At 33.2% G+C, this 27,796-nt stretch overlaps 1 protein-coding gene and 1 long non-coding RNA gene across 3 annotated transcripts in view; one reads left to right on the top strand and one right to left on the bottom strand.

The window, feature by feature from the left end:
• Positions 1 to 355: 355 nt before the first annotated feature.
• Positions 356 to 27,796, bottom strand: part of LOC125877074 (probable phospholipase A2 homolog 1) — a 79,667-nt gene continuing 52,226 nt past the window's right edge. Inside the window, exons 2-5 of one of the 2 annotated variants that reach the window (XM_049558389.1) lie at positions 13,293 to 13,432; positions 13,162 to 13,201; positions 12,970 to 13,089; positions 356 to 1,027 (exon numbers count right to left, since the gene is read on the bottom strand). In XM_049558389.1, the coding sequence (XP_049414346.1) occupies positions 849 to 1,027; positions 12,970 to 13,089; positions 13,162 to 13,201; positions 13,293 to 13,397 (444 nt within the window). In that variant the 5' untranslated portion in view covers positions 13,398 to 13,432 and the 3' untranslated portion in view covers positions 356 to 848. Of the gene's footprint in view, positions 1,028 to 12,969; positions 13,090 to 13,161; positions 13,202 to 13,292; positions 13,491 to 27,796 lie in introns of those variants that run through there. The other variant, XM_049558388.1, reaches the window with a different exon arrangement.
• LOC125877075 (uncharacterized) lies at positions 23,522 to 26,855 on the top strand. The gene is made up of 2 exons (XR_007447570.1): positions 23,522 to 24,290; positions 26,577 to 26,855. It is a non-coding gene; the product is annotated as an uncharacterized LOC125877075 (long non-coding RNA).

A 27,796-nucleotide genomic window follows, 5' to 3' on the forward strand; every position in this document is an offset into this window, starting at 1 on the left:
ATAAAAAACACTATGCACATGCTCATACTATCCTTTGTTAACCATAAATGGAGGGGCTTCCTTACATTTTTAAACTACAATTTTTATATGTTTTTTTGTTATTCTCTTCTTAAAATTTCACGTCTAATTTATAGATATTGATAATCTCAAAGTTCAGTAAAATTTGAACACTCCCTAACATAAATGTTAAGTAATGCACTATGGGGGAGGGAGGAGAAAGTATATTTTAGAGGTATAACTAAGAGATTTTAAGAGTGACTAACTTTTAGTAATAATCATAAGAAAGTTTGCATCCACTATTCATAGGAACTTATACAGTTATACTTAATCATTCATTTTATAACTTTCTACTTAATTTTAAAAAATAATAATATTCACATTATTTCTAAAAATAGTGTAATACATGATTTGATATTCACGTGCAACGCACGTGTGTCAAAACTAGTATATATTATGTTTATCAACAGAAAGGCAAATATGAGATTATACTGGATATGTTGTTATTGTTGTAGATGGGAAAATCTGATCCATTCCCCTAAATCTGAGTAAAACTAGCAGGTGTCTCGAATATGCAGCTTATCCAGCAGCCAATCAACAAGAATTTGTCAAGTCTCTTCCTATTCAAAAACCACTAAACAGTGGTACCAATTAGAAACATACAGAAACCTCCACTGACAAACCTTACAATTGAATAGCTACGTCTTTGGCGCTAATACAAAATGGACCTCTGAAAAAGGAAAAGCACCTAAAAAGAGATGAATAACATTCCTGTTGTACAATTGAATCAGCAAGCAATGGTTAATGCAAGCATTTCAAGTATACGGTTTCCCGCTAGCAGAGTGAAATGATCAAAGTTCAAGCTTCGAGTTTCCAAGTTGGCTAAACATAATAGCCATGTCCATACCCTGTACCATCGTTGGAACAGCTACATCATAGGGGCAATCTCTAGTAAACCCAACCTTCCCAGACTTCTGCACTTTCATTATGCATCTCTTGAACTTCTCATGACATTTAACATTGGTCATACCTGAAAGTATGAAGCAGTTGAATTAAACACTTAACTAGAAGTCTGACAAACGAACAAACCATATTCTGTTGCAAGCTCTTCCTCTCTTTAACAGGTGTAATTACCAAAATTAGGATGAAAAAAACTGCTAACAAAATGGTCAATTCTGGAATAATATGGGACAGGAAAGTAGGCATCATCTGGAGGCTTATAGCTTCACATGGAAATTCATGCCAGCAAAAGAAGCTGCCGTTTAACAGGTTCCCCTTTGAGTTTACTGCTCTTTCTTTGTCAAACATTTCTCAGTGTTTCCTCATCAGCAGGATTTTAACAAAAAAAAAATGGCCGAGAATCGCTTTATGATCAGTTTAACCAACAAAATCACCTCTCCAGCAAAATTTAGAAACTGATCAAAGCATGCCTGATTTTATACCAACTCACCAAGAACCAAGGGCCCTCCCCATCCCTGTAGAGTGTAGTGACATGGGGCACCAGAAAGACAAACAACTAAAAAATTTCATAAACTGAAAGGCATGATTCTTTCTTGACTGTAGTACCATAGGCTGCTGAAAGGGAAGTCATCTATCCCAACTTTATGCATAAGAGTGGTGCCCCATTTTAGATGTACAAAGTTAAACCAAGAATGCATTTTATGTCTCAATTGAAATGGCAGTGTAAGAATGACCAAGTACTCTGCAGTATTAGAGAAAAATCTCACGTGTAAGCCAATGATGAGAATCACAAGAACCTAATGTATCAGAAATAGGGGTGGGTATAGTTTGGGCAGATCCGAAGTCCGAATATTTTGAATTTTTGGTTTGGATTTTCAAATTATGGATTGGATAGCTTCGGATTTTTGAAATATTCGAAAATCCAAAATATTTAATAGTCTGTTAAAATACTTTTTATTTAGACATGATTTTTTACTATGTTTAGACTAGTCAATCTCAGACCTCAATGCTTGGCATGGGGAATTATCAATGACAGTTTGACATGAATACTGTACTTGGATGTTCATTTTTGTAGGAAGAAGAAGAACCAACTCAACTTGTAGGCTCAAAACTGAAAATCCAAATTAACCAAACCGATTAATCCGAAGAAGAACATAAAAACTGATCCAATCCGAACTTCGAAAAAACTGATCCAATCCAAACTTATTTAGATTGTAATTTCTTGAATCTGAAGACCCAAAATCCAATCTGAACACCCACCCCTAATAAGAAAGGTTATTTGATGCACAATAATCTAAAAACTCAAATGGAAGTCTAGAAGTGATCTGAACATTAATGTTTTTTCTCTTTTAGGGAAAATGGTCTGATATACCCCTCAATTTTGCTAGTTAGAGTTGATATACCCCTCGTTACAAATGTGGCTCGCATATACCCTACCATTACAAAAATCACCCACATATATCCCTCTATTGTTACCAAAGTGACTCACATATACCCTTTTCATATAACAGAAATGAAAAAAATTGATTATAAATTATTATTTTGATTTTTAATTTTTTTTAAAATCATATAGGGGTATATATTATCCTTCTCACACATGATATTTTTTTTTTTACTTCTTTGATTATCATTATTTGAGTTTCTTATTCTTATCTCAATTTTTTTTTCATTCTTTTGTGTAAAAATATGAGAAATAAAATGAAAGAAGTGTGAATGGAGAAAGAGAAAAAAGTATGAAAAAAATTTTAAAAAAATTTGCGGCTATATTGTAATTTTTTTTGTATCTGTAAAAAAAAAAAAAAGTTGGGCATCTATGATAAATTTTATAAGATGGTGAAAAAATAAATTTGATCATTGAAATAACAAATTCAAATTAGCCATTGAATCTAAAAAGTCAAAAAAAAAATACGTGTGAGAACGATCAAATATACCTATATGGATATAATTTTGATAAAAAACTTAAAAAATAAATTTAAAATTATCTTCTTCACTTCCGTTAGAGGAAAAAGATAAAAGATATTTGAGTCATTTGTGTAACAATAGGGATATATGAGTCACTTTTATAACGAGAGGTATATCAGATTATCAGTTTTAAATGACATAATTGAGGGGTATATTAGGTTTTTTGCCTTTTCTTTTATAACCTAAGAAGCCACATACTTTAGCTGTAACACCTCGAAAGTGCCTAACTCCGATAAACCAGGAAAGTGCAGAAGTCTACGGAAGTGTGCAGAATTTTGGAGTTTACAAGCATAGTTTACGGGTCGTAGAATGGCATATGGCTCGTGGGAACCATCCGTGAATTGGACTTCAAAAATCAGGTTAAGGGTCTCAATGGTTACAAGTGACTCTACAGATCATACTAAGTTCTACGGGTCGTAGACACCCCGCGTAAAGAAATTTTTGAAAGTTGGAAAGTTGACTTGAACAGGACGAGTGATATTTACAAGTAGTGGTTTGTTTCACGAGTCGTGGAAAGGCTCTCATAGTTCCAAGCCCTAAAACTTTAGGACCATCAGTGCATTAGGTTGACGACCCATCAGTACGACTCGTAAAAGGAACCACGAGTTGTAATTAGGTTTGTGGTTCATTCTTCTGAGACTTGGTAATTCCAGTAGTTGGGATTCTACGATTGGATAGTACGGATCGTATAAGGAATTACGATCCGTAGTATGGTCTCGTGGTTGGAAGTTCATAAATCAGGTGATTTCTGTAGATAGGCTTCTACGGGTCGTAGAAGGAACTACGGTCTGTAGATGCCCTCGTAGTACCTATTCGGCAATTTTTAATAAGAGACTTTTTAGTCTTTTCCTACTCTTTTAATTCCTATGCTACGTCGTTTTGGCTTATTCTAAGTGGGTGTAACTGATTCCTAAGACCCTCCCCATTCACTCTCATTCTCCCAAAATCCAATTTTCCCTTTCTCAAGTCTTCTCCCTAAAGCAATCTAGGGAACCAAGATTTCGAGTCTCCATTGAAGGATTAAAGCTAGGGTTTCAATCAAGGTATGTGGGAACTTTATTAATGGGTAGTCCCAAAGAAACTTCAATTTCTCAATTATAAATCTCCCAAATTCTAGGGTTTCATGATTTCTTATGGGTTCTTGTTGAATTTCGATTTCTTCTTAATGATTGATCCTATTATGCAGGAATTGATTCTAATTCAATGTTTTCAATGATATTTTGATGAACTCATAGCAAGCAAGTATTTTCATGATCGAGGATTATGAAATTAATCCACTGCCAAATAATCCCACCGTGGCCCAGATCAAGAGTCACAAGGAAAAGAAAACCATTAAGTCGAAGGCAAAAGCAACTTTGTTTGCTGCTGTTTCGACAACTGTTTTCACGAAAATCATGACTCTCACATCACCAAACGATATTTGGAATTATCTAAAGAAAGAATATGCTGGAGATGAAAGAATACGAGGAATGAAGGTATTAAATTTAATGAGGAAATTCGAATTGCAGAGAATGAAAGAGTCAGAAACAGTCAAGGAATATTATGACAGATTGCTTGGTATTGTCAACAAGGTAAGATTACTAGGCACTGAGTTTAAATATACAATAATTGTTGAAAAAGTTCTTGTTACAGTTTCCGAAAGATATGAAGCATGTATAACTACCTTGGAAAACACACAAGATCTGTCCAAAATTACCTTGGCAGAATTGTTAAATTCTTTGCAGGCTCAGGAACAAAGGACTTGTGAGGCAAGATGGCATGGTTGAAGGAGCATTAGTAGCCAGCCCCAAAACTCAAAGCAAGGGTACATTTTTGAAAAATTACCCACCTTGTCAGCACTGTGGAAAAAATGGACATCCTCCATATAAAGGTTGGAAAAGACCAGATGCACAATGCAAGAACTGCAAACAACTTGGTCATGAAGCTGTGATTTGCAAAAGCAAATTTCAAAAAGATGAAACAGTTGCCCAAGTCACTACTGAAGAAGAAGAGGAAGACCACTTATTTGTGGCAACTTGTTTTTCAACCAAAAAATCTGATTTTTGGATGATTGATAGTGGTTGTACAAACCACATGACATATAAAAGAAATCTTTTTAAAGAGGTCATTCCTATGGAAAATAAGAAAGTCAGAATTGGGAATGGTGATTGTATTCCTGCAAAAGGAAAAGGGTATGTTTCGATTAAAACAAATTCAGGTACAAAAATAATTTCAGAGGTTCTTTATGTGTCTGATATTGATAAAAGTTTGTTTAGTGTTGGTCAGTTAATAGAAAAAGGATTTAAATTATTATTTGGAGACAAATATTGTCGAATTTTTTATTCTACTAAGCAAGAGATTTTACAAGTTGAAATGAGAGGTAAGAGCTTCTCATTTAATCCAACAAAAGATGCACACAAGCCTTGCAAGACAAAGGATGAATTAGCAGATTTGTTCACAAGGTCAATTTCAGATGAGACTACAATCTGCAATTCCTGATCCAAGGAGTGTTGAGAATATGTCTAAGGATATTGCAGAAATAAAATAGTTAGCTATTTTTAGGATTTTTAAATTATGTTATTAGAGTCCTATTGACTTATATTTAGGAGTTAGTTCTTTTTATTTGTTATTTGAATTAAGTTGATAAGTTAGTATCTTATTTTTCTATTTTTAGTTAGGAATTATATCTATAAATGCAAGTCTCTGAATTATTAATAAAATAATTTTCTTTGATAATATTGAAGTATTTTTTCTCTCAAAGTCTCTCTGTTATTTTCTTTATTTCTTTATTAAAAACCCAACAATAATTATGCTATTTTTCACATGCATGTCTCATGTTATCATAATTTCCATGAAGTATGATGCTTCTAATTGAAGTATCTCTCAGTATATATGATTATCATAATTTAGATGTTTTAAAATATTGTATCATTCAGATTAGGCCTAACCCATCGGTGACCCCTTAAAATTGGCATGAAGTTTCACTTAGACACCTTAACTGGACGATATTCATTTTAAACACCTCATATAGGGTTTCGTTGTGTCATTTTGACACTTTTTTTTAATTAGCAAAAATATAGTGGGTGGGTGTGTTATACTCGCGGTTGATGTGTAAAGTGTCAAATTAAATTTGGACATTTGTCATTTGTGTTCAAAATAATTCTTAAACAATGAATTTTAAATTTAAGAAAAAAATAGCCAATGAATGAATGACATGTAGCATTTTACCTAAACAATTTAACTATTTTAAAATTTATTTTGCAACACTCCATCCCCTCCCCTGCACCCCGCATCCCCACTACACACACACACCCCCACAACACATCTTCTCCAGCGTTCTTTTGCAGAAAACAATCCCGACCCCCACGGTTTTTCTTATCCAAAGTTGCTTTGTTTTATCCCCCAACAATCAAAGTCTTGTGCAATATGAGTTCTCTAGTACTAAAGATTAATTTCTTGAAACTTTTCTAGACCTTTCAATAATCAGATCAGCTACTAAAAGAAAGGACAAGGGCGATGTGATGTGCTTTCCTCCATTAACACCTATCTCTTTTTAAATGCTTCAAATTCTAAAAAAATCAGAGGTAAGATATATGTTATTTTTTGTCAAACTAAATCGAGGAAGAAGGGAAACAAAATAAGAAAATGTGTTCAAACTTGAGGAAATCTATGCTGCTAGAATTCATTTAAGTTTGGGAAGATGTTGTCTGAAAATGGGGAAGAAGATGAAGAAAATAAAATTAAAAATAGTTTAATAAGTCTCTCACGCGCATATAATGTATCACACTCATTGTGCCATGTAAGAAAAAGTGTCAAAATGACACAGTAAAGGTGTCTAAGTGAAACTTCGTGCCAACTTTAGGAGGCCACCGATGGGTTAGGCCTTCATATTATGTTCAGTTATCAAGATTTAGGAGCTACTCAAATTATCATATTTTTCATGAATGATTTAGTATTTTCAGATCATTATTGTTTTCAGATTTATACATGTCTCCGTTGGGAGTATACTTAGCACTAAGTGAACTTTTGGGATGAAGGTTTCCGTTTAGCGTCCATGGACCTTTAGTAGCAATTTCTAAGTCCCAAAACTATGTGCCACCATAGGATTTGTCTCATATAGACATTAGCTAATGGATCCACCTTAGCTCAGATTTCATGGTCCTTACCTTGGCAAGTAAAACACTCTCTTTTTGATGTGAGAGCAGAATGAACTCCCATGTTGTAGCTCACATGGTTTATATCGACTAACATCCCACAAATTTCAGATATTGCATGACCTTGCACTATGTTTTCCCATTCAGTCATCTGTTTTCATGTTATGTTTACTTGGTCATTGCATTAGCATGTTCTACAAACTTATCATGTTTATGCATTTTACTCATGCTCAGTATATTTCGAGTATTCACCGTATACTTTTTTGCCTATATTGTTTCATAATATAGGTTCTGACGAACCTCATCAGGCCCACGATTAGTCCTGCCCCTATCAACCAGTTAGGAGAGCAGGTGAGTCCTCATCTCCTCGAGGACACCACTTATAATTTTCTTCTTGTCCTTACCATTAGTTTTCAGATAGCATATAGTTAGCTAGGGACTTGTCCTAGCAACTCATTATGATTAGAGGCTTTTCGGACAGTAGTTGTTTCCTCATATGTTGCCTTGGTATCAAATCTCTCCTTTATGATATGATAGCTCTTTGAGACTTTAGTCTGTTTTCATTTTATTCAGTTATGTATGTTATCTTAGTGTCATCTCATGCCATGTGGTTAGCTTGGGGTCACTTGTGGCTCTAGGCACTATGTCACATCTAGGGGATAGTCTTAGGTCCTGACATAAGCATCGGTGAAACTTCGTGCAACAAGAAACTAAAATGTATCATTGATATGTTACCTAGTGTCACGGACGCTTGAGTCTTACTAAAGCTCCGTGCGGCACTTGACAACTTACTCACGAATCTTTCACGATCATGTAAGCTCAAGTAAGCCTTTTATGCTAAGATCGCTAAGAGAAGAAAGGAAAGACTTAGAGAATTTTGGAAGAAGGCTTTATATTGCTTGGAAGATTGCTTACACTTTGTTGGATTGCTTTCTTTCTTTCTTGGTGCCTAGCAAATGAGGGGCACCTCTATTTATACTAACACCTAGGGACTAAAGTGCAATTTAAAATTACTTTACAAGTCCCTAGACTATTTACACTTTGGTCCCTCTCTAGAAATCTCTACACTTTCTAGGAATTTCTAAGGTTTTCTAAGAAAATATCTAAGGCATTCTAGAGAATTCTAAGGAAGGACCTAGGGATTTCTAAGCCTTCTTGAAAACTCTAAGGGCTACTAGAGTTCTCTATAAACCTCTCCATAACTCTAGACACTTCCGCCCCTATTCAACTGCAAAATTTGATTGTGAAGGGCCAATAATCTACTCACTCGATCCACGCCCTCGCGCACCACCTTCAGTTGCTTCCTGATCTCTTTCAGCCCGATCTTATGATCTTCCTCCTTCCTAGGAGGCAAGCGCCTCGGCGGCTTCTTTGGCATCACAGCATTGTTCCTTTCTGGAACCTTCTCCATACGTGGTGGCAGGGACCCTTTTGCACCATTGTCTTCTTTCGAACTTGCAATGATGGCTCTATGCGTCGACTCCTTCTTCTTAGGGCCTCTTATGAGCTGTAGGGCTGTTAGACGGACTTGTCCTTCCGTCTTCGGTACCTTAACCAGGGGCACCATACATGATCTTCCTTGCTCCATGACTAGAAGTCGTTGGAGGTAAGGGTCGATCACCACGTGGCACTGCTGGAAGAATTCCTGACCAAGAATTACATCGAAGAGATCTACAGGAGCGACGGTGAAATTGGTCTTACATAGTCACTCGCCTAACGTGATGCTCACTCCATGCACGACTCCGCTCACAGGAGTCAGGGGTGACCTGACCGTCCTGAGTTGGGCTTTACTTGGACTGTAACCCAGGCCCAACCTTGTCGCTGTCGTCTTGGCCATGATATTGACCTCTGCACCCGTGTCGATCATAGCACGCGTGGGTCTTCCATTTATCATAATGTCGACATACTGCGCGTCGTATCCTCTTGGCTTCTCTGGCTGCTTCGTGATGGCTCCGCATAGTCCTATCGAGCCCAACTGCGTTGTCTCTACGCCTTGTCCTTGCTCTTGTGCGTCTTTCGCCTTCTGCTCTCGCAGGATAGCACTAAGGCTCTTCAGTTCAGGGCATTTTGCATAGATATACGGCCCATTGCATATGTAGCAACCACCTTTGTTGGTAACCTCTGTCTTTCTCTCCGTGTTGCCATGACGTCCAGACTTCTTGCCATCGGACTTGTAGGTATCATGATTCTTGGGATGTGGTCGATGCTCCTCGCCTTTGCCACGATCTCCCCCACCATGGTCATGACTACCTCTCATCTCCTCTCCTCTGGCTCTGTCGGGCTTCTCATGCCTGAAGTCTGTCAAAGCTTCGGCCTGCGTGATGGCTTCGTCTATGGTCCCGACTTGCCGACGTTCCAACTTCGTCCTGGCCCAATTTTGCAGCCCATCCATGAAGTGGAACAACATATCATCATCCGTGAGGTTAGGAATTTGAAGCGTGAGGGTAGTGAACTCCTGCACATATGCACGGATGCTGCCCGTTTGCTTCAGCTCCCTAAACTTGCGCTTCGCCTCATAGATGACGTTGTTAGGGAAGAAGGTTTTCTTGAACTCTTCTCGAAATTGCTCCCAGGTGTTGATGGTGCACGCTCCCTTCCCTATCTCGGCCTCCTTGCGTCTCCACCATAGCATGGCCATCTCCGAAAGATACAACACAACGGTGTTGATCTTATTCTCGTCGCTCTTCAGCCCGTTGCACTTGAAGTAATTCTCCAAATGCCAAAGGAAATTCTCCACCTCTTGCGCGTCACGAACGCCTTTGAACGTAGGTGGCTTGGGAGCTTCGACCCTGGCCTCCCTATCTCAGTCAAGCGACGATGATCCTCCAGCTGCCACACCTTCCTTGAGTGCTTTCATCTCAGCCTTCATGGTCTCAATCGTGCTCAACGCCTCCATGAGCCGACACTCCAAGGAAGTGATAGCCTCCTTCATCTCAAACTCGGCCCGCTGACGTCCTTCCAACTCCTTACGAATGTTTTCGGTCTCCTCAAGGGTGAAGTCTTCGTGAGTCTTGAATTTTCCATCGGCAACGTTCATGCGCCGGCCTAATATCTCCGCGGCCTGCCTCGCCACTTCAACCCTTGCGACCCACTCTTCTCCTGCGGTGACGTCAATGGCCTCCTCGCCAAGTTCATCGTCACTTGCTTCGGTGGTTGAAGGTGGATAAGATGTTAGCGCCACGCTTGGTGTGGGATCCAGCAGCATTTCTTCATGACTCTTTTGGTGCTTCTTTCCCTTGCGGTTCTTCTTTCCACCATCCGAACGGACGTTGGTGGTACTAGCGGCGTTCACGTCTCCTTCGGTTGCCATTCCCTTAGTATCAAGCCTCGCTCTGATACCACTGTTCACGGACGTCTGAGTCTTACTAAAGCTCCGTGCGGCACTTGACAACTTACTCACGAATCTTTCACGATCTTGTAAGTTCAAGTAAGCCTTTTATGCTAAGATCGCTAAGAGAATGAAAAGAAAGACTTAGAGAATTTTGGAAGAAGGCTTTATATTGCTTGGAAGATTGCTTACACTTTGTTGGATTGCTTTCTTTCTTTCTTGGTGCCTAGCAAATGAGGGGCACCTCTATTTATACTAACACTTAGGGACTAAAGTGCAATTTAAAATTACTTTACAAGTCCCTAGACTATTTACACTTTGGTCCCTCTCTAGAAATCTCTACACTTTCTAGGAATTTCTAAGGTTTTCCAAGAAAATATCTAAGGCATTCTAGAGAATTCTAAGGAAGGACCTAGGGATTTCTAAGCCTTCTTGAAAACTCTAAGGGCTTCTAGAGTTCTCTATAAACCTCTCCATAACTCTAGACTCTTCCGCCCCTATCCGACTGCAAAATTTGATTGTGAAGTGGCAGGACGTGACACTAGGCCCTTAAAAATTACATAGAGGAGATATTCCAGAAGTACCATGCTCATGAATTTTGGGATCTTTGTCCAGGTTTTCATCATTAACATATGGAAAGCCTATTTGGGAGAAAGAAACTTAACTACAACATATTATCAAGTGATTAGGAGTGGCAGGTTACATAACATTGTCATTAGCACATTCTTTAGTATTCCTTGAGCTAATCCCTTTTTGCTTTAAAATATTTACTTCCTAATATGAATTATGATGGCCAATCATAGTTTAGTAGACAAGATTATTACTTTAGGGACAAAAGCTACTAATAGAAACTATTGCATCTGGCACCGAAGGAAGGCATTATAATCATATAGGATATTCAAGCACGAAAAGGTCGCTGAAATAATCTATTTGCTTAAGACTTACAATATTTCACTGGCTTCTTCAGAAACTTTGTGGGCTAAAGTCAAAAGCCCTGACTGACCCTCAAGTATCAGATAATTTTCAAAAGTAATCAGAAAGGCATAATTCTGCGGGAAAGCTCAGTCAAGGTCGCTGAAAAATAACTGGTAAAGCCAGAAAAAGAGGAGAAAGTTCCATAATTCAATTTTTGTTAGATAAGAGGGAGAAATCCTCTTTAGAAAAGATGCAATAGTTTCCAACTCCCCTGAAAAAGGGTTCTGAGAATAACAGGTTAATGCAGGTGATAGTGGACCTCTAGAGCATCACAAAGGGCACTGGGATTGGCTCGAAAACTGCAGCTGAGAATATATTCTCTTTTGGCACTGGTGGTTCCATAGCAAGAAATTTCTCATAAGAACTCTTATACCATGTGAGAAATAAAATAACATATTTGAAAGATGTGTCAAGTGTAGTATGTAAACGCTCTTCCTCAGGCAATGATCTCAAAAGAGGACAAGGAAAGAAGAAAAAAGAAAACAGCATTCAACAGTAGTGTTTCCTTGTTTGTATTCTTTGTATTTCAATTTTCTTACACAATCAGATTGTCTTGAGATTCCTTGTCTGATTTGAAATAGCTTAACTGCATGCTAAGTGGTCAGAATCTAGTAGTGATGTGATAGATAAATGGCCATTAGAAATTACTCCATTTTCACCTTAAAGGTAATATTGTTTTGGAGCAACTGTGCGAAAATACACAAACAATATCAGGATTTTCTGAAGGTATATCCACATTCTCAATTGGGCAGTTATTTGAATGGTGCATATATAGCTCTTTGGGCAACAAAATACAGGACTTGAAACCGATTCATTCCTCATCATATTAGTATGCTCAGATCGAAATTCAGGCTGATGCAGCCAGACATTTGACCGTCACATCAAAGATTGAAGGCCTAACACCAAGTAAGCCTCTATATCCTCCCAGTACATAATAGGCCTATCATATTTTTAAGCTACAGAGAAATAGATGCTGACAGTTTCTTGTCTTGGACAAGTAACTAAGGTGCATTTCATGCAGTACTTGACTTTTGAATCAACTGTTAATCCTTCTAATTGTATTGTCTTATTCAATTCCAAGTCCACATATTTTGAACTAAGACTTTAGAGTTCAGATTTTTAGAAACTCACAGACTACTAGGTTCATATGCATTTTGAAGACGTCAATGTCAAGATAAGATACTTTTCTTTACTATCTACTAGTAATGAGTCCAAAATGACTTCTTCTATGTCTATCAAAAAATGTATATCTTATGAGTCACATAACGTTAATTTGAAAATACCACATTAGCACTCTGCATATATGCTATTTTGCTATTCTTGAATTTATGGCTTATCGCTTTAGCTATTCATTTGTATTCGTTTTAACTACAATATGCCAATCAGATAAAATTTACATAGTTCAAGTATGACAACTGATTTTATACTAAGGTACAAATATACAACCAAAGTTTGTATGTCAAGATGTGGCAATGCTGCTACCAACTAATTTTCAATAATATAAGGTTTCACTCTCACAAGAGAGACAAGCTGTACTCAAGCTCAAAGCAGTAATCAAAACCCCAAGAAGAAGTAAATGGAATAAATTTGAACAAGAATTAAAAGGAATAGTACCATTTTTCTCTACACATTCGTCATGAATCTTACAGCAGGCGTCTAGATCATCACAAGGTTTCTCCCCTGGACAACCACTCCACCCTACTCCGCAATATTTCCCGTATCTAATTCCAATTGCTGAAAAGAAGAAGTAAATTAAGTATGCATTGTGTAAGAAAGAATTTAAAAAGGGGGAAAGAGAAGACATACAATTACAGTTCTCTGCTACACATGTTTTGCTACATCGAACCTGGCATTTATATAAAAAATATGGATTGGTGAATGCAAAAAGGAAAATGCATTGAAGTAGATGAATGGAAAAGGAAAAAAGTAAGAATTGCCTGAGAATTGTTGGTGGATTCCGCAATGGAGAAGAAGAGGAATATGGTTAGGATGAATGATGAGGCGACCCATTTCCCCATGGGAGATTTGTCGCCTTGCAACATTATGATCGAATCGTTACAGGCTGTCTTCTCAGTTCTCTCCTTGGGGAAAAAGCGCAGAGCTATTCAGAGAACCTATTATTGACTTAGCAGCCCTCTCTCATTGGTCCATCCATATCTCGTCTTGGAAACAATGTTTTTAGCATTTTTTCAAAATATGAAAAATCATTTTGGCTACAAAATTTGGCCTGAATTTGGTTATAAAATAACATATTTCACACTATGTTATTTTACCTTTTTGAATATTTTTAAACTTTTAACTTTAATATCTTTTAATTAAAAAATGGAAGAAGAATTAATTTATTTTAAAATAAAAAAAATATTATAGACTTTTTAAATTTCTGATCAAATTCTGACCAAATTTTCTGGCCATTTAGCATTACCCTTCAAAATATATTTATTTGCTAATCAATTTTTTAGCATATTTGGCTTTTTTGAAGCCCCAAAATATATAGACTCACATCAGCTTTTAGATATTTGGCATTTTCACTTCAAATCTTTTTTAATTAAAATGCATGTCCAAATTTTCAAGTTTCAATTTCAAAATTTGTGTCCAAATGGATGACTCAAAATTCTATGATTCTTGTGTTAGAGAGACACAATTAAGTGACTTTGATTATTTTTTTTAAAAAGTAATTATTATGTAACTATTTTTTAAATTTACATCAATATATATGTCTGAAAAAACATGACAAAAATCCTAACTATTGATCAAGCAAGTGCACGCACTGACACACGCACCCCCCGCCCCACACACACACACTATTTTAGAAATGGCAGTTAGGTGGGACAAACACAGCAACATACAATTGTACGGAAAGCTACTTAAATTATACTGAAAAGTTTGAATCAACTTAAGGATAAATTGGTACTTTTTCGTCTCCACAGACACACACACTACCCTATATTAGAAATGGCATTTAGGTGGGATGAACTGTCACGACCCAGGGGTACCCCTAGATGTGACAAGGCCTACTTGACCCCGAAGGGGTCTCATACAAGCCCTTAGCATATCATAACATAGGATAAAAGAAATGATGCGGAAATTTTAAAACTTTATCCATACAATCAAAGTCTTTTATTAAAGCAAGAGGAAGTCTAAACTTGTCTCAATTAGCCATCTAATACAATCTTTGAATCAAAAATAGGGTCACAGCCCTTTCAACAATCCAAAATGAAATAACTAGAATGAAACTACTAATGACTCATACGTCCTCGAATCTTGAGGACTCACCACAAGTTAGGAGAATAATCGATCCAAGCTTGAACCAAAAGAAGATCACCTTAAGAACCGGAACCTACACTTTGTGAAAAATGTAGAAAATATGGGTTAGTACAAAAATGCACTAAGTATGATAGTCATGCATAAAAACCTTGAAAACATGCTAAAAAGGACATTTTAGTTGAAAAAACATGCATTTATCAAGTTTGAGAATCATCATGCACTTTAGTATAAAAGCATAAGTCACAAGCATATTCAACATATAGACCATCATAGCATAATAGCACCATCTCATAAGTAACCCTAAGTTATACTTGTGCAATGCATAGATAAAGATCCCATAATCACATCTATACTAAGTACCACTTTTAATTAGGTCACCATAATCGTACTTACCATTCTTTGATGTCATCCTTAGTTCATACTCATAGACAAGGAAACCTTCATATTTACTAAGTCATATCAAGGAAAGCAACTCATAGCAAAAATCCACATTAAGCATACTTCATTACCATTAGCCTTCATATCAACATACTTAGTAGCATCATCATAAGCATATTCATTTCATAAAACATTATTACATAAAAGAACACACTATGACTACTCTCAAAGCCTACTTGTGCAATGCATGGATGAAGTCTCATACCCCCACCCACACTAAGTAGTGCATTCTTGAGAAGCCATAGTTCATTTTCATTCATTGTGGGGAGTAAGCCTTAACCGACATAGACCATGTGTGCAAATCATGGAATCCGGTGTTACCCACACCGGAAAGGGTGGTCTACTTGCCTAAGGTAGGACCGATAACATTTAGCTTAGGTGGATCCACTAGCTAATAACCTATGAGGGCACATAGTTTATGGGATAAGAAGATTGCTACTAGATACCCCACCTCAACTCACGTATGGGCATCCATCTCAAGAGATTGCTACTAGAAACGTCATCTCAACTCACGTATGAGTTTCCATCTCAATCAATATCCACTCGGTGCTTAGCATTATTCCCCACGGAGTACTTATCATTGCATTACTTGAGTTCATTATTATGGGAGAAATGGAATATGGAGATTGCTACTAGATACCCCCCCCCCCCCCCCCCCCCCCTCAACTCACGTATGAGTATCCATCTCAAGAGATTGTCAATAGAAATCCCGTCTTAACTCACGTATGTGTTTTCATCTCTATCAATATCCATCTCAACCCAACAACATTCATTAGATAGCTCATAGATTCAATAGGTGAGAAGAGCCTTTCAACCTAAGAATCCCCATATTGTGAGAAAACCGTTCACAACATGTCATCATCATTCATAAGAGTATAATTGAGAATAGCCTTTCAACAACATCACAATTACATCATAGTCATAATCACATTACTTTCAAAGTATTCATAAGTATTCCTAAAACATGTACATAAATATCATGATCATACATAATTCTCATAATTTGCCCTTCAAGAACCATGGATCATAATTTCACCAACACATCAAGAATTACTACATTAGACATGGATGATAACATGATTCAAGTAATCAATTCATAACATTCATAATTCTATAGTATTCTACTTGCATAATTCAATACCCACACTTTACGATCCAATTTGAGAAAATAGGGTAATTCATGGATTCTTGAGGAATTCAACTTAAAATCATGATGTTGCAATAGTAGCCATGATGTAATATTTTGAAGAGCAAGTATGTACACTTGAGATCTTTACAACATATTTAACTAAACTAAATAGCATATTGGGCTTGCACGGGCTTTGCTCATCTGGTATATATATATATATTCTCATATTTATAAGCTAACAAGATGAGTACAAACACTGCATAAAATTGTTATACCAAAAGCAACATAAGTTGTACCGATAAAGGGTCACTTTACCAAATTGACCCATTACTTTTTCAAATGACGTGTAGTGCATCTTCAAACACATGTGTTTCCTCTTCCCACTAAAATATCCAGTTCAATCTTTCCGTCCTTATTCTCTATTCAAGCTTTTAGAAAAGGTGATTTGTAAAATGGAAGGTCTAATATGCCATTTTTCATTGAAACTTAAGTCACTCTAGCCTAGGTATGCATTGCCTCTTGCAATTTCACTTCATTTTTTGGTAGTTTTTATCCCCTGTTTATTTCTTTCTTCCATCGTGTTACTAATTTTATCGGTTTCATTTGTTTATGTCTAGTGAGTCCTTTCTCCCATCTCTTCTTTGTTTATTTCACCGATGTGTTGCTAATAAAAATTTGGTGACTTTTCGTTATTTTTAGATTTTGTACATGCTTGTTGACTGCATAATCTATATTTCGATATAGATGAAATAATTGCATGTTTCGATCTTGTATGCTAAATGTTGTGATCTGGAACCTATTGCTCAAACATAAATATTTATAGGTATCAAAACATCATCGAACAACAACGTAAAATCAACCATTTACACTTCTTTGGACTTATAAACCCAAGTCGAAGACAACACTCATAATGAGAATGCAGTGAGAAAAAAAAATAGAGGCGGAATGACTTAGGAGATCCTTGTACTTGACTCCATTTGTAAGTTGGACCCTTCTATTTATCAATTTGTCAACTGAACCCCTAAATTCATCAAAATACGATATTTAAAACCCCTTTGATCATTGACCGAACATATGTGACATTGATAATGCTGAGTTGGAAAAATACGTGATTACACGCGTTTGACAACGAGTAAATAAGGTATTTTAATTTAAAATATTTAAATAATAATAATAATAATCAATTTTAAAAAATAATAATTCAAACCCATTTGTCCCCAGCCCCCTCTCTCTCTTCTTCCTCTTAGACTATCATCCACCACACCCACTGTCCTCCTCTTCATTCTCTCCTTCATCCACTTCCTTCTCAATCCACACTTCTTTTTCACTACAAATCAGCCACCCACCCTAACCACTTAGATCTACCCCTCTCTTAACCCTTTTAAATTTTAAATCTTTAGTCTAAAAGTATTGAGATTATCATTTGTTTTATTAGGCTGCAAAAAAGAGGTCTAAGTATGGATTAACACGAAGGATAATGGTGGGTATTGAAAAATTAAAACTCCATTGATAAGTTAGAGAAAACTTGAAAAATAATAAATGAGTCTTGTGAAATTGTGAAATTATATTTGGGATTAGTTGGATTTGTGGTGGTGAACTTGTATTTGAATTTTCAAGTCAAATGGCGAAAGATTTCATCTATTTGACATGAATTTAGTTTTCAATTTGGAATAAATATGAAGAACATGCTTATTTGAATTTATTTATTTTTAAAAAGAACTGCTTATCTAAAATTTCCAGAAATTACAAAAGTGGCTTAATTGAATTTTTTAATTTTTAACATGTAATTTCTTACATGTCATTAAAAAATGACCTGGAATTTCACGTGTAAGCAATTGTATTTCACGCACACTAGTCAAATGAAAAAAAAGTTTAAAATATTGCGTTCTAATAAGTATAGGGGTTCAGTTGATAAGTAGGAGGGTTTAACTTACAAACGGAGCCAAGTACCTGAGCTCCCAGACCATTCCGCCAAAAATAAAATGTAACTTAGAGAAGTTCAATTGTTCCTCGCTTTTGGTTACTATCGCTCTCTCTCATTCTATCCCCAACTAGTATACATACCCGCGCGATGCGCGGCTATTTTACTAAAAATTGAATCATTAAATAATTTTACACATTTAAAGATAACGATAAAAATAAATTTGATTTATGCAAATTAAGTGTTTGTTGGTACAAATAAAATTATATTTCTTGCAATTCTTTATTGTCTAAATTATTAATAACATTTTTTTTTGTATTATTTCATTTTGTTACTTAAGTTTTGCAACGAATTCACAGTGCAAATATTTTTATTTTATCTCTATCACTCTTTTTGTAAATAATTTTCTATTGTATATTTTAAATAGTTTTGTCATATAGGATTTTAGTAATCGAAATAAGATTATATTAATTAATATTGTTAAATTGAATTTTGTATCCAAAATATAAGAAGAAATGTTTTTTTTTTCAATGTTTAAAGCTTTTGAAAAAGCTATCGATACTTGTAAGGATTATCATTTTATATTATATGCATGTGATAAGATACAAAAATTTCCTTCCATTTTATTTTTAACTTATAATTTTATATTTAATTAAATTAAGTTTATAAAATTTCCTATATGAAATTTTAGTACTTTTAAATCTTTTATTATTTTGCTAAATTTATTTCATTATATTAGATTTTCAATTCTAGATTTTATGTCTTAATAATTAAGTTACACGATACTATCTATTGCATGGTTTCGTTATACATTATCATTCTCCTCTTTATTTAATTCTTTTTCTACAATGATATTTTTACCAACTTTTTCATTTATAGTTCAAATAAATAATAATGTCATTATTAAATTTTGAATTTAAATTAATTATCTTACATATAAAAGTGAGAATTTTTTTATCTTTAAAACGGAAATATCAACATGAAAATTTGAATTTAATTTTTTATTTTAAATATGTTTCTTGAATATTTTTTCAATTAATTATTTTTATTTTTGTCGTTATTTAGTAAGATTTCAATTACATGATCTTATTCATATAGTATTATTTTTTTAATATTTCAGAATACTTTCTCATATCAAATTTAAATATTTATTCTTTTACATTGAAATTATTTTATTTATATATTTTTCATTTTCTTGTTCATGTCTATCGTTATTGTGTTAACCTTATGCCATATATATTTTTAAAAATATATATATTTTTCACTTATATCTTTCTATTACTCATATTTTAATATTACGTATATAAATATATAGTTTCTTACTTTCAAAATTTTATTTATTTTATATTTTGCTTTTATTTCCTTAGTAAAAATCTTCTCATTGTTTAAATCCAACAAATGTAATTTCATTCACTATATGAAATATAATATCATCCAAATTAGATAGAGAATGAAGCATATGTTGTCAAAATTTAATAATTTTTATTGTTTTTTTTTTTAAGTTTGAACCCCTTGTTTACTTAAAGTTGTTGTGACTCATAAATAAATGATTATTCAATTTATTTACTTTTTAAAAAATATCAATATTCTGAGTAATGTGAATGAGGGAAAGGGGAAGATACTTAGAAGTTTTTTTTTTTTTTTAACTAAGTTACTTAGAAGTGGGTTGGGTTAATAACTTTTTATTGGTTATGTATGCATAAATTTTAAAATTTATCTTATCTTCTATTAAAAAAAATACTACTAATAACTCACATTTCCTTCTGTTTCTTTTATAATTGAAAATACTTTTAGATTTCATTATTTAAAACAGTTGCCAAAATTTGATTTTTTAAAAATAAAATTTCAAAAATAATAGAAACTATTAAAATTTGAATTTGATTTTTTTTTTAAGTTAAAGACAAACAATTAGACTTAAAGATATTTAAATATTTTAAGATTAAATTGAATTTTGCTTTTAATGCTAGATTTTCTTCCTTTTACTTACACATAGATGGAATTTGAATTAACTTTTATTTCTAATGAGAAAAATACTACTTTTTATGATAATGACATGTGACAATTTTTACATCTCATATTATAAATAACTAAAAGATATTGATTAATACATATTTTTCATAAGCGTGAAATTTTAAACTTAATGTTATTCTCTATTTTATTGGTTAGAATTCTTCCATTGTCTAAGTGTATTAACAATAATATTTAGCATTTAATTATTTGCTCTATTTATGCCCTTTTTTTTAATCAAACAAAAAATATAACCCCATGATATCTTCTCTAACTGTTTTTCACAATAGTGTTTAGTATGTGATTACACATGTAACCTTTGAATTTGCCTTAATAAGTGGAATCGTTTCACAAAGTGATTTTTTTATTTCAAATTATTTTTTCTATATAACTTTTGTAAAGATAAAAATTCAAATGTTGATAATGATAAGAATTGTTATGAAAATTATATATCAAACACTTTTCAAACAACTATGGTCAATATAATGATAATTAGTAGCCCATTAGAATTTTCTGAATAAATGACAAAATTAAAAATTTACATATTTCTTCTTGTTTTATGACTCCAACATCATTATAAGCAAGAATGAATGATTGAATATAAGTATTTTCTTCTTCAGATGATTTAATTAAATACAAATTTAAAAAGTTTAAGGTTAATAGAATTTCATACATATTCAATGCACTTAAATTACTAACGACATGAGTTGATTTTAAATGAATTTTTTTTCCATAATAATTCTAATAGAAATCCTCACAATTTAAATTTTATTTATAATTTAGAAGATATAACAAAAAAAAGAAAATAAAGACTCCCAAATTTTGTGTTTTACCTGTATGGTGGAGAATTCTTCAATCTGTGATGAAGTCCTAGAAGTAGTTCATTCCTAAAGAAATCAAAATTATATTTTTATTATGTGGATACAACTAAATACATATACATAAAAAAAAAGGATGAATCAATTGAAAATACATTTTAAATTCATTTTGTAATAACACAAATATAAAACAGAGAACAAATATATGATCTTCGATAAAAAAAATTGGTATTAAAATAATCATTCTTCTTCTTCTTCACTTTTTTTTTTTCTGTAAATTGAAGACTTTTAAATTTTTATAGAGAATCAATAATGGACAATGATACGGAAATAGAGAATCAAAGAGAGTAAAATCAATTATTGAGAGATCGGCTAAAAAAGATCAAAAGCTATATAATTTAAACGGGGGTGGCAGTTTTAAGACATTTGAATTGACAGTTTTGGTTTTTAAATTTTTTGACAGTTTTTTTTTTAAATTTTTTTTAAAAATAAACTACACAACAGGTACCCATTACCCACTTATACTCACAAATATATGGGATAAAAATAAATACTCTAATTCTAATTAGAATAAATATAAGAGTCCAATAAAATTTAAACATTAGCCATCTAATCAATTATTTCTAAAAGAATAAAAAGAATAAAGAAGAGTTATTTTATCTATGTTAACTTTTTAATTTTAAAAATAATCCGTATAAAATATATTGATTTTTCAAAATTCTAAAATTTAAATTTAAAATTACTAACCAATGCAGATTTAAATTATTTTAAAATTTTTATTTTTATTTTTAAAACTAAAAAATGGAGAATTTTTGTGGTGCTGACATGTGGCACTTTTTACTTGTCCGATTATATATAGATAGAAGATATAAATTTTATATATTTTTTTAAATGGTTATATCATGATACATTTAAGTAATCTTTATAAAAAATAATTTTTAAAATTTAAGTTTAGAATTTAATATGATTACAAATTACAAATAATTAATTTTAATAAGGAAATTATTTTTCTATTGCAATAAGATTTTACGAATTATATTTTGTGACTTTTGTCTTATAAACCATAAGTTATAAATCTATCCAAGCATGCTCTAATAAAAACAAATAGAATTATCAAAGATATCCCATCTATAAGACAAATAATAGTTTTATCGAACTTTATAGGCAAACATAAATAACATATGTTTAAACATCATACTCTTCACAACAATACTACTTAAAAAATATGTAACTCTTTTAATTTTATTTTTTTATAATTTTTAAATATTTTCTTACTTCCTTATTAGAAAGTATCAAAAATAAAATCAACACACTAAATTATTCGACTAATTAAAACATAAGCATCAAACCAACAAACTCAAAATATACTACTAAAATAGTATAGAATCTTAGATAACTTCAACAAAATATTGAGATCATTTCATGATTGTTTATATAATCAAATAAAAACATATGCTAAATTTTTGTATTAAATTTATGATCATGACTAATTTATCTTGCGCTAAGATTAAAAATCTATATTTAAAAAAGAGATATGAATTAATACAGTGAACAAACTTGTTAAATTCTAAAATAAAAAATTATAAATACTTACCTCTAGTGTTGATTTTATACTCCAAGAATCTTCCAAATATTAACCTGTCACATTTTGAAGTGACACACAAACGTACTAAAAAAAATATATCGAAAATTTAACATTTAGATTGAAAATTTTTAGCAAAAATGAAGAACAATGAATATACACATAAATAAGACAAAGATAAAAGAAGAACAAAAACTGATACAAAGAAAGTTGAAAGAATGGTTTGCCAACATCACAGTATTAGTATATATATAAATAGTTTCAATTTTGTAACCGTATTTTTTAACTCATTTATTAGAAAGATTTGCAAACCGTGTGTTTGAATTCTTTTGAAATTTAAAATTTATTTTTAAAACTTTTTTTAAGAATTTAAACCGTTTGTGTACTTTTTAGAAATCTGCTAAACAAATTCAGTTTTTTTTTTCAATGCTACTTTTTTTTTTTTTAAAAAAACCAGCATCCAAAAAAAGAAAAGAAAGCAGATTTAAAAGTTTTTTAAAAAACCGCTTTATACGATATTAAAAAGCAAATTTTTTATACGATATTAAAAATAAAATAAAAAAATTTTGGTGATGACATTTGTCAGCATTTTTATATAAAAATAGATGACATTTTATCCGTGTTTATATAAATGCATTTAAAAAAAAGAAAGCATAAATTAGTTTTTTTTAAAAAAAATTAAACTGATTTGAAGTAGAGTTTTATAACCAATTGATCTTTATTTGACATGTGTGTTTTTATTTCAAATTTTGAATTTAAAATATTTAATTAGTTATATAATATTTAATTATTTATTATTTAAAATTTTAAATTTTGTGATGCTGACATGTGTCCTTTTTTCTTCTCCTATTATATATAGATAGATTATCAAAATCTTCAGTGTCTGGCGATTCTAAGTGTTGCAGGCTCCGCTGCAAATGTTAGGGATGATTCTCATATGCCTATTTGGGGCCAACTCCTATGCCACCTAAACTTTTATGACATGATTTCTGGACAAGTTAATAACTTACATTAGCTATATATGTGTATGAATTCATGGACAGCATTGAGAAAACAGTTAATGTAATTGTTTGATAATGTAGCAATCTGTTCAATCACTACAAAAGAAATACTTACAAGTTACACCCTAGAGGTTTTATAATAGAGGTCAACTCAACCCCACAAATTACATCAAATTACGGAGGTTTGATTAACCCCTATAGTATTAGTAGAATTTGTGGGGTTATTACCTCCGTAATCCTAAAAAATAAAATTCTACGATATCGTTGCTCATTTAATCCCCAAATAAAAGAAAGTTCGATTCTATTTTCTCTATCAGTTTTCATATGATAATTAGGGTTGGAGTAGGAAGAGATGGAGGCGGCACGGTAACGAATTCATGGTGGCGGAGCTATCACTGTCTTCATCCACAATGGCAGTGGTCGGAGTAGGAAAAGATGGAGGCGGCGGTATCGTTGGTTCATACTTCTCTTCTCCTCTCTTACTTCCCAATTTCTCTCTATTTAACAATTGCGCCCTAATTTAGATATCGAAAGCTTCAAAAATGAGTTCTCCTTTCCTCATTTTCATGCATTTTCAATACATAAATCAACTGAGTTTTTTTTTCTCAACTTCAAATTGTTTGTAAAAAGTTTTGAGATTTATATTGAATCTATTATTTTTTTCCAGAAAATCTGCAATAGAAATTCATCTTCGCCGATTTCGGAGTAAAAGAATGCTCCAATAGGCTCGCTGCCATACGTCCTGCACCATGGAGAAGCTTCGGCTCTTTCTAAGGTTTTTAACTATTGTACGTTTCGGATTTCTCCTAAACTTCGAGTTTTTAGGGTTTCAATATGGATAATCTAATTAAATAAGGTTTACATGGAGGATAACTTGCTAGTAATTGATTTTTTTGGTTGGATAGATTAACTTCTTAATTGATTTGTTAGTTGTAAGTGAATCTGGTAAATTTGAGAGATATGATATTTGTTTCTATCTTATAAGGTGGTGATGTTGGAGAAATATGGTGTTTTCAACCTGTTTGATGATGAAATGTTCTTTCTTGTCGCGTCATCAGCCCGTGTAGGATTAGAAGTAGCACCATAAGGTTGTTTCACTTTATCGATTGACTAACCATATCGAGTATATTGAGTATACATGTTACGATGATAAGATATGATCTCCGCTTGTACTTTCCTTGCAGTGTCTGTAGCACAACCAACAAGAATAAGCATTGACTGTCCATCCCACCACAACCTTTGGTAGTGTGATTTCACCTCACCGTTTCTTTTCTAGTAAGGATAGTGTCCCTTTTCTGTATACTTGACTCTCTAGAATCGGTAATTGATGTACTGTATATATCCCGTATAAATAGCTGCACATGGTAACCTTTGTCAAGATTCATGTCATAAATGGGGTATTTACAGGTACTCAGCCAGATATCAGTTCTTGGTTCTGCATTTTTGGCACTTCTCGCTGTTGGTCCTGCTGTAATTGAACAAGCCACACCTCACTGCTTTCCGAGGCATTGCAGGCATATCAGTTCTTATTCTTGTTGGTTGTGCTACAGACACTGCAAGGAAAGTACATCTTGTGAGTTTATTGTATTTATTTATTTGATTTTGTCCTTTAGATAGTTAGTGAAGATGGAATGAAAGTTAAATGCAAAATTCCTTTGACCCAAACAGATTTGGAAGAGTTGCAAGAATGTCTCTTTTTCTTTGTAGTTGTGCTGACTTACAACTAAGAAAGTTTGATGAAACATTTTTTTCCATCTAGCAGTTGACATCAGTTTTGAATCAGTACTTTGTTGTTGTTGACTTATTATGTTTACTAAATGAGATGTCAGATCTTTACAACTAGCGAGGGGTAAATTCAATATGTTCTCTGATGCTTCTGATTTGAAGGCTAACATTCTGAAAAGTCAGGTATGTTTTGAAAGTATTAACAAGTTTACTAAGGAAACCATCTTGACTATGCTTGGATATGAGGTTGGAGAACTCTGTTTCAAATATCTAGGTGTGCCAAACAATTTTACCAAGGAACTTTGCATTACTAATCCCTGCATTATTAATCTTTGTATCAAACGACACCTAAAAGGCTTACAATAGTCCAATTAAACCGTTAGTGGATAAGATTACTGCCAAGATTACATCTTGGATGGCCAGAGGACTCTTTTTGCAAGCAAAATCCAATTTCCCTTGACGGACCCGATCCTAAGCATCATTAGACTCGTGTTCAGTTTTGAGAGGTCACATTATTTTTAGTAATTGTGCCTTTTCAAAAAATAATAATTGATCATCCGAATAATAACTGGTACTTATTTTCTAATTCACTAGTTGGGCTTTTACATTTCAAGTTATAGCTTTTATATAGTTGTTGGTGTTGTTTAATGAATATTTTACATTGTCTTGAGAACTTACTGCACCTATAGTTATGTTATATAGGCATGGCAAGGTGGTTAGTATTGATACGTAAAATCTTTTTCTCTGGAACTTTGATACTTCAAAGAATTAAGGATTAGAGGTACATTTCAGGGTACAACTAATGTGAGATCTAGCCATAGATATTACTAATTAATTTCTTTCCCCAATGAATTAATCTTTAGACTTTATCTAACTAGGAACCCATTTGTTGTTATTTTCTTTTTGTAAGGAAAAATGAAGCATTTCATTAAAAACTAAAAGTAGTACAAGGGAGTAGTGGCATGTGGCCATCGCAGACCCAGTTGGTCTGAGTTACACAAAAATGTAGCTACTGATGTATTTCTTGAGCAGGCTCTTATTCCTCTAAGTTGTATTGTTTTGCTGAACATAAACAATATTAATTGTTTTCCTTTTGCTCCCTGACAAGTGTAAGTGGGGATAAGCCATTACTTGTGCGTATATTCTACCTTCCCCAAATCCGCTTGTGAAATTCCACTGTATATGTTGTTATTGTTGTAATATATGCTAGTCAACTAACATGTCTTATTCCACCATCTAACTTAACTGGCTGGTAGTACTAAATTCATCAAGTATGCTATATTCATCCATGTTTTGAGTTTGGATGAAGTTGCTTATTGTGTATTTTTCTTTGTAGCCAGGAGATGCTTAGTGACAGTAATCCTAGCGAAACCCGCTGAAGTTTCATGAACTGTTGCAGATCCTATCTTGAGTTTGGATGCTAGCGATTTGAAGTTTGAGCAAGTTTTTTTAGTGATTTGAAGTTCAAGCATATGATTTGAAGTTTCTTGTAATTGTAATGGTTGAAGTGAATGACATTTTGATTTAGTTTCTAAAACTATAGTACACTTTATTATATATTTTTGTATTGAAATATTGTGTTATTTCTTATACTAATATGCCCTTTTAGGTTTGACTATGATGTACATGTTAGTTAATTAATTATTAATATTTAAAATTGAATATTTCTAGCAAAATTCTATAAAAAGATACATTTCATAAATTGCAGGAGTTAAAACTCTTGTTAATTTTAATGTAAAGTTCATGAATTGTGGGGGTTTGACTCTCAGAATTTACAAATTGTTGGGATTTTGAATCCTAGAATTTGAAGTGTAGTTCAAAACCCCCACTAGTAAACCCCTGTTAATGGTACCAGGGGTTGGAGAAAAACCCCTGTGACTTAATTGTGGCACATCTAATTGTAGGAGTTTTTTCAACTGCCGTAACACTTAGTTGCGGGGGTTACTGACCCCGCAATATGTAATTTTAACCCCTGCATTTTAAGTGTTTTTTTGTAGTGAATTACTTTTCAGCAACATGGATTTTTAGTGCTTATGATCTTAAATGGCACATTTAGCTGAGAGTCTATTGGAACTCTCTACCTCTGAGGCTGGGGTAAGGTCTGTGTACAGTTTATCCTTCCCAAATTCTACTTTGTGGAACTACATTGAGCATGTTATTGTTTAGATCTTATTTTGCCAGTAGATATATAATTTTTTTTTATCTATTGTCTACACAATCAGTTTTCTTAAATATATATAAATAAAGTTTAAGGAGAATAACTTTATTGGGTACTTGACAAAGAAACTATAGTAGAACGTGTCCAACCAGGTGATCAGGAAGACGGACCATTATCACTACCGATCAAGCTTAATGTCACAACGTTTGTACAAATTCATAGATCAAGTTTGGAAATTTCTTTTCATTATATATTTGAAAATATCCTCTGCTTCTACAAGTTACATTTCAAAATTTTAAACCTAGAACATACTAAGTAGGCGTTTGGCCATGCGATACCATATCACGATATGGTGTTGTGAGATGGAATCAGTGTTTGGACATGCAATTTTACGCTGA

Source organism: Solanum stenotomum, chromosome 9, assembly GCF_019186545.1.
Source record: "Solanum stenotomum isolate F172 chromosome 9, ASM1918654v1, whole genome shotgun sequence".
Classification (NCBI taxonomy): domain Eukaryota; kingdom Viridiplantae; phylum Streptophyta; class Magnoliopsida; order Solanales; family Solanaceae; genus Solanum; species Solanum stenotomum.